The sequence below is a fragment of the Astatotilapia calliptera genome, chromosome 11 (assembly GCF_964374335.1).
Source record: "Astatotilapia calliptera chromosome 11, fAstCal68.1, whole genome shotgun sequence".
Lineage (NCBI taxonomy): Eukaryota > Metazoa > Chordata > Actinopteri > Cichliformes > Cichlidae > Astatotilapia > Astatotilapia calliptera.
In genome coordinates this window covers 33,823,052-33,838,429 of record NC_137432.1, presented here as the reverse complement: position 1 = coordinate 33,838,429, position 15,378 = coordinate 33,823,052, and the positions used below count along the sequence as shown (strand labels likewise).

General features: G+C 41.0%; 1 protein-coding gene across 1 annotated transcript in view; it reads right to left on the bottom strand.

Moving 5' to 3' along the window:
• The window catches only part of thsd7ab (thrombospondin, type I, domain containing 7Ab), a 212,502-nt gene that overhangs the window by 32,166 nt on the left and 164,958 nt on the right, over window positions 1-15,378 (bottom strand). The window contains exons 18-22 of the mRNA XM_026184250.2: window positions 14,238-14,391; window positions 12,730-12,871; window positions 5,944-6,059; window positions 5,263-5,380; window positions 813-958 (exon numbers count right to left, since the gene is read on the bottom strand). Of these exons, the coding sequence (XP_026040035.1) occupies window positions 813-958; window positions 5,263-5,380; window positions 5,944-6,059; window positions 12,730-12,871; window positions 14,238-14,391 (676 nt within the window). The remainder of the gene's footprint in view (window positions 1-812; window positions 959-5,262; window positions 5,381-5,943; window positions 6,060-12,729; window positions 12,872-14,237; window positions 14,392-15,378) is intronic.

Here is a 15,378-nt window from a genome sequence, read left to right as displayed (position 1 = left end):
AGTCTCTTTCCCGTGTGGGAGTTAAATTGTCCTTTATATTTGTTCATGAAAGAACAAAATATCTCACAGGATCATTCTATCTGATACATTTTCTGCTAATATTTGCATTTGCTTAGTTAGGTAATATCATTTGGGAGTCCTCCAGGCTGGGTCCTGATTGGAGTTTGATAAGAGGTTACCACCCACAGGATGGTTTGCCTTTTTCTGAAGTGAATGCAGAGTGCATTTAATAAAATGTCGACTGTCTCTGCCTCTCACTCTCACACAGCCGAGGAAGGCAGAGGTTATAAGCACTTCCTTTTTGATCAACTTAAGTGAGGGGCAGCAAAGGATGTTAGCAACAGATGACATTACCTGTCTCTGTGTGTCCCCATAAAACCACATTTACTCTTGAAAAGTTTTGCTTTATGTCATAAAGTATTGCACTGGATGCTTTTAATAATCTGACCCGGTGCCACACGATGCAAAATTGAGTGTACAGGCTGCCAAATTTCTTGGCAAAGGTATTGGTTTACAGTAATGCATCAGCATTAAAGATGCATTAGATTGATTTTTTTTTTACTGTCCATCTCTCAAAATAACCGTATGAGTGGGGAAATGATGAGCTTGTTCATCAATACTAAAGACTCCATTATTTTTTATCAGGTTCTTAGACTTCACCCTCCTGAAATCCACCTTCTGGCTCAAACTGTTTTAGAGTATTGATCTCAGCTGTGCCTGAGCTCCATTTCTTGTAGCTGACAGAGGTCGATACAATTATTAATGTTTAATGTACCTGGATTATGGTATAACTTTTATATGTATTGACATACCTCTACCCGACACTCAGACCAGGGGCTGTACTGCCAACGGTAGCAGGGTCGGACAGGACAGGGTTTCCACTGCTCCATCTGAGAAGGGCACGGTCGGCCATCGCCCTGAGAAGCCTGAACCACCGACCGCTGTCGCCACATCTTACCTGGAGAGTAAAAAAGAAAAAAATTTTTTGGTTTTCTGTGGATCTCTCATTAGACTTTTATATAAGCAGGATTTTGTTACTTGTTGATCTAGTGGAAATAGGTTAGTGTCGCAGAACTGTCTTTATTGAGTGAATGTCTGTCTTTTTGTTCCGTCATTTTTTCCTAGAGCATCTCCACACCCATAAGCACGTTCAATTCATGATTTTTTTAAGACTTTCTCCACTTCAAAATGTGTTCCCTACTGTGAAAGGAAACAAGATTATCATTAGCAACTTAAAGAAGTCCAGACGCTTTTCTTTGCAAGCTCCTTTGACTACGATGACCTGGATGACTGAGAACCTTCACAGCCGAGATTATCATTGTTATCCTGAATGGAAAATGAAACCCCTACGGCATACAGTGCAGTTTTTCCTTCTAAAGATGTCCAAGTAATGAGCTTAAATCACCAGGAGTAACGATATTGTTCCAGCCATTTGGTGTTAATGTTGTGCGCTGACGTTATGCAGAGTTTTGCAGACCATTGTCTAAATGTTGCTGCTGTGTACTGTCACCAGGGGGCAGTCCCAAAATTATATGGAACCACCTTTAATGTGGGTTACTCTTGCTTGTGTTTGTGCTGTTGTCGTTCCTTTAGCGCAGAAAACTATTCACTCTTGATTTTTGGAAGACTTGACAAAGTCAGTGCAGTAGCATAATCTTCTCAGTTTTACAACTGTCATGAAGCAATGTTTGTATTCTGGTTTGCATCACTGAAGGCAGGTATGTTTGACCGTGCGTCCACTAATGGTGCACATTGCAAACACTGCTGTCACATTCTCCTATTTCTCTAAGCAGCCCAGGGCCTACTACACATGCTGCAGTGGTGGGCTAACTGGGGTTGGGGTGGCAGTCAGCCTGATTGGGGCAGGACATCCACTGGACCCTTTCCTTCTGGGAAAAACAAAGTTCCTGTCCCTTTACTGTTTTGCTTGACATTGTTTCCCCCTTGAAATGTTTTCAGCAGCAGACAGTATAGGGAAAGTGAGGCTTATAGGGAACCAATCCAAAGTTTAACAATGTCAATAGTATAAAGACGCTACATTGTGAAGTAAAGATTTACTTCATATGAGAAGTTGAAGCAAAGAAAGTCACTTTTACTTGTTTAAGTAGAACTGAAGTAGAACAACAGGTTCCTGTGTTGAAAACTCTCCACCCCAGCACTGAAATCTGAGCATTTTGTTTTACCAGCATGAGAGAAAATTAATATCAGGAGGGTTTTTTTTTTTTCTTCAAAGCCTCTGGAGCTCTTGGTTTCTTGATAAAATAATACAATTAATGCAAAGTTCAAAGAGACTTTTTCCCCCCTGAACAATAAGCTAAACACAGAAACACATGCAGTGACCATTGTGGTGTGCCACACAGCAGTCATCCATTCCTTCTATAAACAGCTCATTTAAATTCATGTGTATGCGTTTGTTTTGAATGTATTAAATTAATCCTACGGCGCACAATAGCACTTCACTTAACAGAGCAGGAGTTTCTAAATGGCATGAAATACTGCACCTTTTTTCCCTTTACCATCTTGATTGGTTCTTGGTCAACTTGAGTAAAAAGGCTTTTATTCCACATCAATCAGAAAAACCTCTTTAAATAAATCCAATTCATCGCAGAACCCCGGAGACCATTTGATTTAAGTGCAGAATTGATGCTATGAATTAACTGAAAGACTCGACATAGAAGCCCTTCACACACGTTTCTAAAAGCAACCTTCCTGTCTACCTGCTTTAAACTGCCCACTCTCAACTCTCACAGCCCTCCATTTGTTGCATATTCTACTTACATTTTCACACTGACAATCCAGCAAAGTGCTCACCTCAAAATCCACCTTTACCAACCTACATTGGCTTTCAACACATAAAACAACCAGCGTTCCCACACATTGACACGCAAACTGTACAATTTCATATCCCACTCCAATAAAAAAAAAAAACTTCCCCCACACATACACAGAAAAAACGCACATCAAATAAGGTCCCCGCCTTTGCCCTTTTTTATTTTTTGTAAAAAAAAACTTTTTTTATCTTATTCCTTTTGATTTACCAACTATTGCTGTAGCGCCCTTTCTTCAAAGGGCTCCCTCGGCCCTGAGGAGCAGGAACATATAATGGGACAGAATCAATTGTGTGAACTCCTGGAACAACAACTAGGCAACAGGACGACAAATTTTCTATGGTCATTTGGAAAGACTATAACACAGTAACTTTGACTTAAATAAAGACTCCCTCTGCTTTGTTTGTGGGAGTTTTTCTAGCTAGCTACATTTGGAAATGTCTGAGATGCGTGTCTCCCAAATACACGCTTTGGTACCATGTGTACATAACATGTATGTAGCACACAGTAAGAAACAGAAGTAGAAACTTTTTGTAGGAATTAGTAATTTGGTTTTTGTTATTTATTTATCGTTAGTTTCTGACCTGGATGGATAATTTAATTTTTAATCAATAGAATTTTTTGTCCCGCCTTTAACTGTTCCCATTTTGGTTACACTGGTAAGGCTGCTTAGTCCCACATCAGCATGCATGTGAAATAACTCTGACCTTGCTCCTAGGTCAGGTTTCTTTTGTAGTTGGAGATTAAAAAAAAAACCCCAAATTAAACAAACTGAGAGTCCACAGACCTTCTGGAAATCCATAGAAGTACGCTGATCTTTTATTACAATGGGTGTCGAGCCACAGCTCATATGGAACTCAATCTAATTCCCTAAATTGTGGTAGGACAGACTGTGCAAAACATCCATCCTTTGTTTGGCTAATTTCACACTAATAAACTGCCCAGATAAGCCAGCAGGCGTGAACTGGATAGCACTGACATTTAAAAGACCCTGGTCTGACTTTATTTTACTTTCTTGGTCTCTGTGCATGCACATCATTTTGATTATTGTTGTTGGTTGTGATACAAAGCACAACATTTTAATACAACCAGAACATTGTTCCATCATTTCTGCAGATGTGTCTTCATTGTGGTTACCCATCCTCCTTTTGCAGTTTGGCATCCTCTAGTATTTTTGTTACACACTGGTTACATATAGTTACACTTGGGGACATTAAACATGGCCAGTTTCAAAGGTCAGTGTTTCTACAAGTAATTCCCTGTTTCAGACAGTTTATTCCTCCTGACTCTGTACATCAGTGAGCATACATTTCCTTCACATGGTCATCTCATAAACACTTCTTCTCTTCTGTTTGTGGGAGCCAGTAAATCATAAGAAAGGGAGGAGGAGAAGCTTAAATGGCTTGTTTCAGATGACGTGTGAGGGCCTAGTATCAGATAAATAAGGAATATCTCAAACTCTGCAAGAAAAAAAAATCCTCTCCTACAGTTACATTTTTTTAAATGCACCACACACATGTACACAATTGACCACACTCCAATATGTGGTCACACCAGCTGTGGGAACAATGAGTTTTTAGACTACACCTATCAATAAACTTGGCCCACGTTTTGATTTCAAATGCACACCTGTAAAGTTTGGTAAAGCTGCCAAGAGTTTACATAAAACTGCATCCTGCACAGACAGACACACAGATGGATGGGTAGACATAGTACTAAGTACTAAAAACTGCTTGTTTGGCAGTTCTTGCTACAGTAAAGACGGACTAAGGAGGTAAAAACAATAATAGCTCTGTTATCACAGTTGGATCTTGTTTTTTCAACAGATAAATGGTAAATATAGATAAAGCAACAGGAATGTAAGGTGGTTGGAAATGGTCATTATTTTTTATTTGATAGGACAGTGTAGCACAGACAGAAAAGTGAGGGGAGAGAGCATGAGTGACAGACAGCAAATGGGATACATGGTACCTGGGCCACCTGCTCTACCAGGTGAATTACAAGTGTGCGTCAGGAGCCTGTGTTTCACCTGTTTTAGCTTTAGTCGTCTGTTGCAAATTCAAGAATCTATGTTTGGCCATTTGCCATTAAGACTGAAGTGCAACTTTACAATCTGGCATCCTCTTTTATAACACGTCTTAAAACATTTATAGACCATCTTAAACGTATATGTGCTTCATTATTTTGCCTGAACTTATTTATCTCGTTTACTTGTTTATGTTGGCATTTGCCTTTACTCCAGTGTAATCTCATTATTGCACTTGAAAAGAGCAATGGAAGTAAATCAGTAAGATTAATGTGCAATTAATGATGAAAAGGAGGCGCAGTGTTTAGAAAAGTTGTCTTGTTCGTGAAAGGTTACCGATTTCATACTCCTGGATTTTGATGGCACTGGAAGCTGCTCGGGACAAAAACGTGTGTGTGAAATTCTCACCTTCTAGACCGCAGGTCTGTGAACACTCTGACCAGGCCGACCACTCCAACAGCTGACAGTTGACAGGACACTCGACCACACAGGAGATGTTCATCTGCCACTTCTTCTCCAAATTCATCTGCAGCACATGTTTCAAACAGCACATCATCAAATCATTCACATAACAGACAACCAATCATTACGCTGCAAACTCAATCTGTTATGGTCAGACACTGACTTGACCTCTCAGTACTGCAACTCCCAGAAGTCTCTGTTCTGGCAAAGGGCAGGTTTCCGGCCAGCTGAATTGGATTATAAAGGCTGCTGTGAAAACCATCCCGACACAGTGTGTTTTTGTGAATGAGCCAGATGATGAAGTGGGCCAAGGGTTAAATAGCTGTGGGGAAGGCTCTGCCACAGCCCGCCGGCAACAATTACATGGAGTTGACACATTATGAATGAATAAAACGCCCAGCCAGAAGCAACGACAACAATCTCTGCATGGGAATATTCTTAAATATTTCATGTTGCTTCGGGCTGAATAGTACTGGAACGGTGCGATAATATATTTTAATGAGTTATGTGATCACGTCATTAAGAAAAGAAATTAGAGTGTCAAACAAAGAAAGTAAAATTGGATTCTTCCAAGAAACAAAAAGGGAAGGTCCAAAAGTAAACACCTGAAGGATTTTCCAGTCTCACCTCTTCACAGAATTTTATATCCACCGATTTGCCATCGCTGCGAACGCAGTCAAGCATCCGGGTTTTGATGCCGCCGCCACAGACAGCGTTTGGACTCAGCTGACACGTACTCCAGTCTGAAGAGAAACAAAACATATTCACAATTTTACTAGTTTTAACATTAAAATTATTAACACAAATATTGAGAATCACCGCTGAAGACGGCACTGCTGTTTGTGCCTACGAACAGCAATTTGCCATGACCCCCTTTGAAGAAGTCACCTTATACCCAGTGGCATACCTCTTCCTAGTGTTTGGAATGCCCAGTGGCAGTCCTGTTATATAAATACCACCTGCAACGTAAGCTGGATTTTTTTGCATTGTCAAAAGGAGGATCTTCAACTTGAAATTCAGAAGTTAAATCTGCCAAGAAAGGCAGGCGAGAAGAAGCCAAAAGCCAAAAAACTTTCTTGTAAAGACAAGCTGTGAGCTGCCATGTTGGTTCATGTCAAGAAGTTGGCTCCAAAGGGTCCTCTTTAGACAGTTCAGGGTGTTAGGAGTGAAGCTCGAAAATGACAGTCTAGTCCTGGAAGAGAAATTTGTATGTGCAACAGTGAGAATGCAGAAGTGCTACAGGATACTCCTGATCTGATGGCTGTTGATGGTTTGTTCATGGTGAACGGTTACATTTGGGCCAGCTGAATAGCATGCTTGGAGTATTCGACACAATGCAGATTCTAAGGATGGTAGTGATTCTAACACAGGTCCTGATGTTTGTTTGTACAACTTCATTTTCAATGCTGACTCCAGGCACATTTTTTTCTGTGCTGCAGCAACAGCCTGGGAACTTCTTGTACTTTGTAGTGATGCCCAGCACGATGTTTTTTTTAATACTACGAGGATTTATTTTTACACAGTACATGTAGCCTGAAACATAATCGGAAAGGTCGTATAGAGAAACAATCTCGCTTTGTTCCTTTTTCTTTATCACACTCACAAAATGGAAAATGTCAAGCTTTCGGAGCAACAATGGCTCTCTCACAGAAAATATAAATAACACCAGATAATAAGTTGAATAAATATGCAAAGACTTGGCATCTGCTGTGGTTTAAATAACTAATTTCAGTTTGTTTTCTGCAAATAACTGAAAATAAACACTGTTGAATAATCCAGCACAAAGACAGCACTGCAACGTTGCCCTGAACTTTATGAGTGCAACTCTACAAAAGGCTTACCAACAGCACTGGCAGTAAAACAAAGAGCTGTTCTAAAGCTTCAACAAACAAATCAAGCATGGCATCCAGATCTTTAAGGAAACTGTAAATAAGTTCTGAAATATGATCTGAATAGATATGATTTGCACTGAAAGCATTAAATGTGCTATTTAATTGAACTGAGACTGTGTTCTCCCAAATGTGTCAAAGTTGGATTATTCCATTATGCAAATTCTTTCTAAAGTTGATTACTTTTATTATAGCGTACCACATCAACTTGAATAGTTCTTCTTTGATTCTCAAATGAATTCTTGAGAAAGTCTTCATTTAAGACAAGTCCTCAATTTGTAATTTTCGCAACTTGGAGGTAGAAACGATCACAGATGCTGCGAATCAACAGTAGCATTTATTTGGAGTTATATTTGTTGACAAAACCACAATTTCTACAAATCATTTCAGCACAGTTTCATTTTACAAATGACTTAAAGAAAATTCTGGCTGTTTAGTTACTATACAGCTTTGGTACATTTGCCTGCTAGGTGCTAGCTCTGTGGTTCTGCAGCTTTTCAAAGGCTTTTTTGGCACCAAAAACAGCTGCTCAGTCTGCAAACAAAACCTTGATGTGAGTTCTCTGAGTGCACAAACACAGTTGGATGCTGGATACCAAAATAATGAGCTGAAAGATGCTAAATGCTCCGAATAACTGAGAGGAACTGCTAAGCTGGGTGATAAGGATCTGCGGGTTTGTGACAGAACACAGCGCTTACTTGATTAATGATTATTTAATATAGTTAATTCTATCTGTTCTAGATGAACACAGCATTCTGGATAAATTCCAGTCTGGTTTTCGTAGAGCACACTCTACTGAAACGGCACTTATTAGAGTCTCTCCAGTGACATCCTGATGAATTATGCAGGAGAATGCTCTGCCTTGCTGATGTTGGACTTGACGCCTGCCTTTGATACTGTTGACCATCACATTTTGCTAGATAGGCTGAGACATTGATTGGGTATGTCAGGGTCTGCTTTGGACTGGTTGACATTTGCCAAACCTTCTATCAGGAACCTTGGTGTAACTTTTGACTCAGCTCTGACTTTGGACACTCATGCTAATTTATTGGTTCGCTCCTGTTTTTATCCTTTAAAAAATATTGCTAAGCTGAGTCCCATTGTTTCACACTCAGAACTAGAAATGGTCATCCATGCATTTGTCTCATCTCATTTGGATTATTGCAATTCTTTGTTCACTTGTTTAAGTAAAGCCTCTGTAGATCATTTGCAAGTTGTTTAGAACGCTGCCGCAAAGCTTCTGACCAAATCTTCTAAATACTCCCACGTTACACCCCTGCTGATCCAGTTGCACTGGCTCCCCATAAAATTCAGAACCAACTTCAAGATTTTGACTTTGACATTCAGGGCTCTGCATGGACAAGCACCAACCTATATCAGAGATCTTTTACATCATTACATCCCCAGCAGGTCCCTGAGGTCATGTGATCAGGGCTTGCTGGTCGTCTAGCATACGGGCTGAAAACGAAAGGTGATAGGGCGTTTGTAACTGTGGCCCCCAGACTCTGGAACTCCCTTCCTTTAAGCCTGAGATCTGTGGACTCAGGTTTTTAGCTGTTTTTTAAATGAAACCACTATCTTTTTAAACTTGCTTTTGGTTGATTTCTGTTTTTATGTTTTACCTTTTCTGTGAAGCACTTTGTGATTTCTGTCTTGAAAGGTGCTATACAAATAAAATTTTACTTACTTTACTTACTTAATTAATATAGTTATTAAATAGCAGCGTTCACTAATAAGCTATCACGTAAAAGGTAATCCTGGCATCAAGTGCACTGTGTTTTACAGCATTAAATGACCCTTACAATACAACTGTTATCTGCCTGCTTTGAGAGCACATAACTTTACCACATATCAAATATTTGCCAGCGTTCAGCAGGTTGCAGCTGTTGATTTTACCACCCTGAGTGCGAGCAGAGCTGGAAGGCAGGTGAGAGGGTGTCATGATTTAGATGAGAGCAAGAAGCGAAAAGAAGAGGAGGAAGCATTGAAGTCACAAGAAACCAGCCTTTCACAAGTGTTCTGCCTCTGTACTTGGATGTATTTTCAGTTCAAGCGGGATGATGTGGAGGGGACAAAACATAAGGAGACGCTGTTTAGAAGTGTTCGAATGCCTCAGCTGTCACAAAGTCTTTACACTTCAGAGAGAATAAATCCCAAACAGTGAGAAACAACCGTAGTCTGTCTTCGGCTTTTTATGGGGGAGCACACAAAAATGCATTGTCGCTTTATGTTGTCTCATTCCTCTCTGAAAGTTGCTTACCTTAAGCTTTTATACAGTACGCTCATACACAGAGTCTCCCAGCAAGGACAAGAACAATGATTTTTATATAAAACATCAATTAATTGGTAGAGTTTTTGATATGACGTATTGACACAATGCGACACGATCAAGTTAATTACTAACTCCACTGCTGACACACTAAAATTTCCCAGCCATCAGAGAGCAGAAACTACATAGACCTTTTAGGATACACATGCCAAGCATATAAATGAACCATTTTAAGCTGCCAGATGACTCAGCAGAGCAGTGCGCATGCCTTGTACTTGCCACACTGTAACTTTGACTTCAGCTCATTACCTTTGTGGCATTACATTCTTCGTCTCCTTCTGCCACCTCTTTAAAAATAATCAGTGTGGCTTTGTTGTATTTCTGGAGTCTTTATAGCTTCTGGCTGTTGAAGATGACTTTTAAAAACAGATGCCTGCAAAGAGGTCATTTAAGATTTCTAACATCTCACTTATATCCAATAAATATGGACCCCCTGGGCAACCGTGGCTCAGGGGGTTGGGAATCGCATCTGTAACCAGAAGGTCGCCGGTTCGATCCCTGGGCTCTCTGTCCTGGTCGTTCTGTCCTTGGGCAAGACACTTTACCCTACTTGCCTACTGGTGTTGGCCAGAGGGGCCGATGGCGCGATATGGCAGCCTCGCTTCTGTCAGTCTGCCCCAGGGCAGCTGTGGCTACAACTGTAGCTGCCTCCACCAGTGTGTGAATGTGAGAGTGACTGAATAGTGGCATTGTAAAGCGCTTTGGGTGCCTTGAAAAGCGCTGTATAAATCCAATCCATTATTATTAAATCTGGCTGCCATTAGTGTCTTTTTATGGCGGAATTGCGTTGTGTGGCCATTTGGTCTGATTTGAGTCGCCTCCTTTGAAAAATAAGCAGAATTTAAAAGCTGAATATGAACAGAAAAATCCAAAGATTTAGGAAGCAGAACTTGGCACCCTGAGAAAATTATTTCTGTGAAGGGAAAAAGCAGCATTTTATTCCAGACTTGGGGTTTCACTGCCTTTAAACAACCACAGTGCTGCTTAAAAAAAAGAAGAAGTAAAAGAAAAAAACTTGCAACAACGGGGAGGCTGAGGTATCACTCACGAAGAGCGCCGTGCGATGAGCGGCTGTTTTTAGCTGCAGTGAGCTCGTTTGCAAGCTCAACTCGGGAAATTGTGTCTCCTTCTGCTGAGGAGCTTTGTGGCACTCTGGGGACTGGAAATAGGGAGATCGCAACAAGAAAGACTGACAGTAAGAGACAGAGAGAAAGGCAGCAAGGAAAGGAGAGAAACGTTGCAGGAAGGAGCAGCTTGGATGATCTCTGCATCAACAAAAAGAATACCCAATAATAATTTCTGCTCATATATTAAGTACATATACCCCAGGATACCTGCATGCCACTGTGAACTCAGCAGTTGGGATAATGTGTCACCTCTTCCAAAGAGCAGAGGGAGCAGGAGGGTGGGCTTCCAAACTAAGTGAGTGCCAAACTCTGCTTTTATTCGCTTCTATTGAAATTGTTTCTTACAGTTTCCAAAATGAAACATTAATGCATAACCTCAGTGACATGTGAGGTGGAGCTGTGATGTCCCGAGGATTCGAGGGGGAGGCTCGGGTAGGCTGCCAGCTCAAATCTATTTTGGAAATCTTTCTGTTTACAGTTAATCAGAAATGTTTTCTGTTCTAAGCAGTCACACACAGAGGTGCCACTGAGCAAGGCATTTAACCACAGTGGCCTGCAGCCAACTGGTTTACTTGTACTCTTCCAGGCTTTAATGGTTGTAGCTGCAGAGAAATCAAACTTAATGTGTGCCTATTCAACCTCCCTGTGCAAACCGGCGCTAAAGAGATAAACAACCAACCAATAAATAGCCGGCTTTTAGAGACGAGCATTGTGAAGACCAGCTGTGAGCTGGACTCAAAACAGTCCTATTAACGTTACATTGCCATTATACAAGGTTTTGATAACACCCCGCATGGTCTGCAATTATCCTACTAGAATGAAACAAAAGCGATAAGGATAATGAAAAAAAGAAAATAGATGAGCTGTTTATTGATCGCTCATCCCGTGAGGGGCTCAATCTGAAATGGATGCTGCATTTTAAGGCTTACATTTAAGGGGCTGATTTTCATGTCACTGATTTGGTTCAGATTTGGTTCACATCACTGACAGCAGCCCAGAAATCACACAAGCAGCAGCAATGCTGCCATTTTCAGGAAATACGTGATGATGCAGACTGCCAGGGGGCCACAATCCCCGTGTTAATCATCCTCATCCACTCGGAAATGTAGTGAAATAACACAGACAAACCTAAAAAGTCCAGAATACTTCTTTTTACTTCTCACAGTAAGGACTTGATGATTAATAGCACATCTCTACTATTTTAAGGAACTCCTGCGTCACCATGCCACCACGCAGTTACATCACCATGGCGTTGTTAAACATTCACATATTAACTGAACATTAACACTGGTTAGATGTATCATCGCCACAGCAACTTCTGGTGTGAGACACCCAGGCCAAAATCCTGAACATGCATGAACATGAATTTTATTTATACAGCGCCAAATGACAACAACAGTTGCCTCTCAGCGCTTTATATTCTAAGGTAAAGACGCTAAAATAATACTAAGAAAACAGGGTAAACCCCAACAATCAGATGATCCCCTATGAGCAAATGTTTTGGCAACAGTGGGAAAAAAGAACATCAGGCTCAGGGAGGGGCAGCCATCTGCGTGAGGGGAGGAAGACACAGGAATTCACAAACCTGCTCTTTGTATGTGGCTTGGAAGGAGTCTAAATAAAAGATACGAAAAAAAAACAGCTATTAGCAGTTTGTCTGGGCTAGCTTTTATAGTCTGGAAGGCTCAAGTGAGCCAGGACCTTCTCCAAGACAATGTGTGGAGCGTCCTGCTGTTCTGAGCCATAAAAACATATTGTACAATCACAATACTCAAGGAGCAAACACAACATGACTGCAGTAACTACAACAGACCATTAATAGTCCCAAGAGTCTGTGCCTTTCCTGCCATGAACTGTCTGTAAGACTCTTTTCTTTCTCCACCTGATTATTGTTAAAAAAAACAGCTGCTATTAGCTGATGATTGTTTCTCTATTAATAACCAGCAAAAAAGCCCTTTGACTTTTATATCAGTACATCCTTTTTGGGGAGATTCAGTGTGCCATTTTAAACCAACCAATGAGTGTGGGTTAGGCTATAAACCTGGGCTTCTTCAACATTTCCTTTTACCTGTGATGTTGTAGAAGTAGTTGAAACAGTTGAGGTTAAGGCTGCAGGGCTCCTTTTCGGTCGTGTCTGGACACTCTCTTCCTACGCTGGGGGGTCGAATGGTGTATGCTGTCCGCACTCGATAGTTACTTCTGGTACAGGGCTGAAACAGAGACTTCCCATTAAAAACCTGAGCCATTAGAATGCATAAATGATTAAACAGGCCATATTGTAGCGAGTGATAAGAAGTGAATGGAGGCATATCCTTGACCCGGAACAAAGTCATAGCGTTCCTGCAGCCATGGTGTCCATGTGTTTTGATGATTGAAGGCACTAAATGTGTTAGAATTATTTATGAAGTTATTGGGCCGCGATTCATTTAAAATGTTAATGTCAAGATGTTCTCCGATGGCTTTCCTACGCCTGGAGGAATGCCTTTAAATAAGACTCTTTCTTTCCCAAAATGTGGAATTCGATGTTTTTGTTCCAGCAGGAGTTGACAGGAGGGCTGAAACAGATATTCTACTGGAATGGTAAATCACCAGACTCTACACGGTCATTGCTCGCAGAGAAGAGAGTTGGGGGAGAAAATGACAGCCTTTTGAATAACTCCATTGCTGGCATGATGAATAAAACATGTGAGAGGCCCTGCTGGTGCCACTGCAGACTCCACGTCGAGACTGGAATTGTGGGAAGATGGTGCGTCAAGCACTTTGGGAGAGAATGGGGTGTGATTAACAATGGCCAGGGTGCTGCTGTGAGAACAGCGGGTGAAACCAGAGCAGTTAAAGCGGCTTTTTACCATCAAACGGAGGTGTCGGGCGGAGGAGTTGAACAGGATGTTCTGACACCTTTGGAAGTTTTTGCAAAAAGAATGAACATTGCGTGTGTGCTGCAGCCTGTAGGTGTGTGCTGATTGCAGGGGCTGCTGTCTTTTTACAAATATGAAGTCACCATGGAATAGGAAACTGTCTCAGCTGTAGACCAATATCAGTTATATTTAATTTACCATAACTTTTTTACAGTGAAGTAATTTTTTACAAACTGAATTTGTGGTCTTGTGTAAGACTATTTTTGGTTGTCTGCCAAATCATGTTCACAAATTAGCTGCAATATTTTTAGCCTCAGCTTTTATGTTTGCTGCTACATTACTGCTGAAATATATCCAGGTGTGTGTGTGTGTGTGGCTCTACATGCTCCTGAATCTTTATCATAAATCATGTTCCCTCCCTGCTGAATGCACAGTGAGTACAGTGTAATATAGGTGATATATAAGCCATTTTTCTCCTTCTTCCCAGTTCATATATCTCTTTTATTCCTCCTTGGTGGATGAGAAATAACCTGTTGACAAAGATTCACACACTGCTCACAATGATACAGTACAGCCACGCTTTGAATTCCTGAACCTCAGAAAATTTTTTCCAACAAGAAAATCATATCAGTGGACTTTTACAGAAATCTGACCCTGCCATATCTGCTCTGTGCCAGACAGCTGAGCTGCTGCTTTCTGATGTGGGTTCAGCTCTCACCAGGGTGCAGCGACTCCAGGGTCCCCAGTCGCTGAGGACACAGTCCTCAGGGCAGGGCAGCCGGCTTTCCCTGGCCCCCAAGGGCATCTCCTCCGGGTCGCACAGGTAGTCCTCGACGGGCTCAGATGGGCCGTCAATTGTGTTGAGCATGCACCTGTGGGATCGGGCAAGAAACACCCAGAGTTTGACCTTGTTTTAGCAATTCTGCTGTTGTGGTGCAAAGAAAGAAATAGTCAGACAGTGTGTTTTAACTGGACAGGGAGCTGACAGGTACATGAAGTACCTGACAACCTATGTGCTTCTCACACGGCAGGGTGGATCCCCCAGAGTAGGTGAGGTCAGGTCTATAAAAAAAGTCTAGTTTCACCTTTATTTTAACTTTTATTGTAAGTTTTAACAAAAACATTTTTTACAATAAGTAAAAAGTAAATTGTTTTTTTCAATTAAACCAGAACCTGGATTTCCTCAACGACCTCAGTCAGAATATTTTATTTAAATTGCAGCTCGTTACACCCCAGTCGGCCATTTACAGTATTAATTTCCCCTGCTCTAAGGAGGGACAACTCAGCTGAGGTCATTAGCATTTTTACTCACTCTGACTGTACATTAGCCGCTCTAGCAGCTTAATGGACCACCAACAATCATGCTAAGATGCCAGGTTGGTTATTATCAGGACTGTATATGTTGATATCTTTTCAAGCAGAGTTGCTCCCATGTATGTGTGTTTCAATCCACTGTTTTTAAGATGTTTTTGTTTTGAGTAATTCAATCTACTTCATCAGCTGATCAGTACCAGATAATGATTTTCCAAAAACAGAAAATGTGCATATGTTTGTGTACTTTAATGATGTGCCATAGGAACACCAATTATTGAATAACTGAATTAAGAAGAGCAGAATCAATTTGTCACATTTTAAAACTGTAGTGGGGTTGTAATTATTTCAACTCTAAAAGACACCAAATAAAATTCAGTCAGTAAAAATAAGATTATTTAAATCTGCAATGATTTTAACAGGTGTTATGGTTGTGTGGGGCCTCTATGCTATCATTATGTCCAACTCCAGTCCTCGAGAGCTACCGTCCTGCAGCTTTTGGATGCATCTTTGTTCCGACACACTTGAATCAAATGAATGGCTTATTA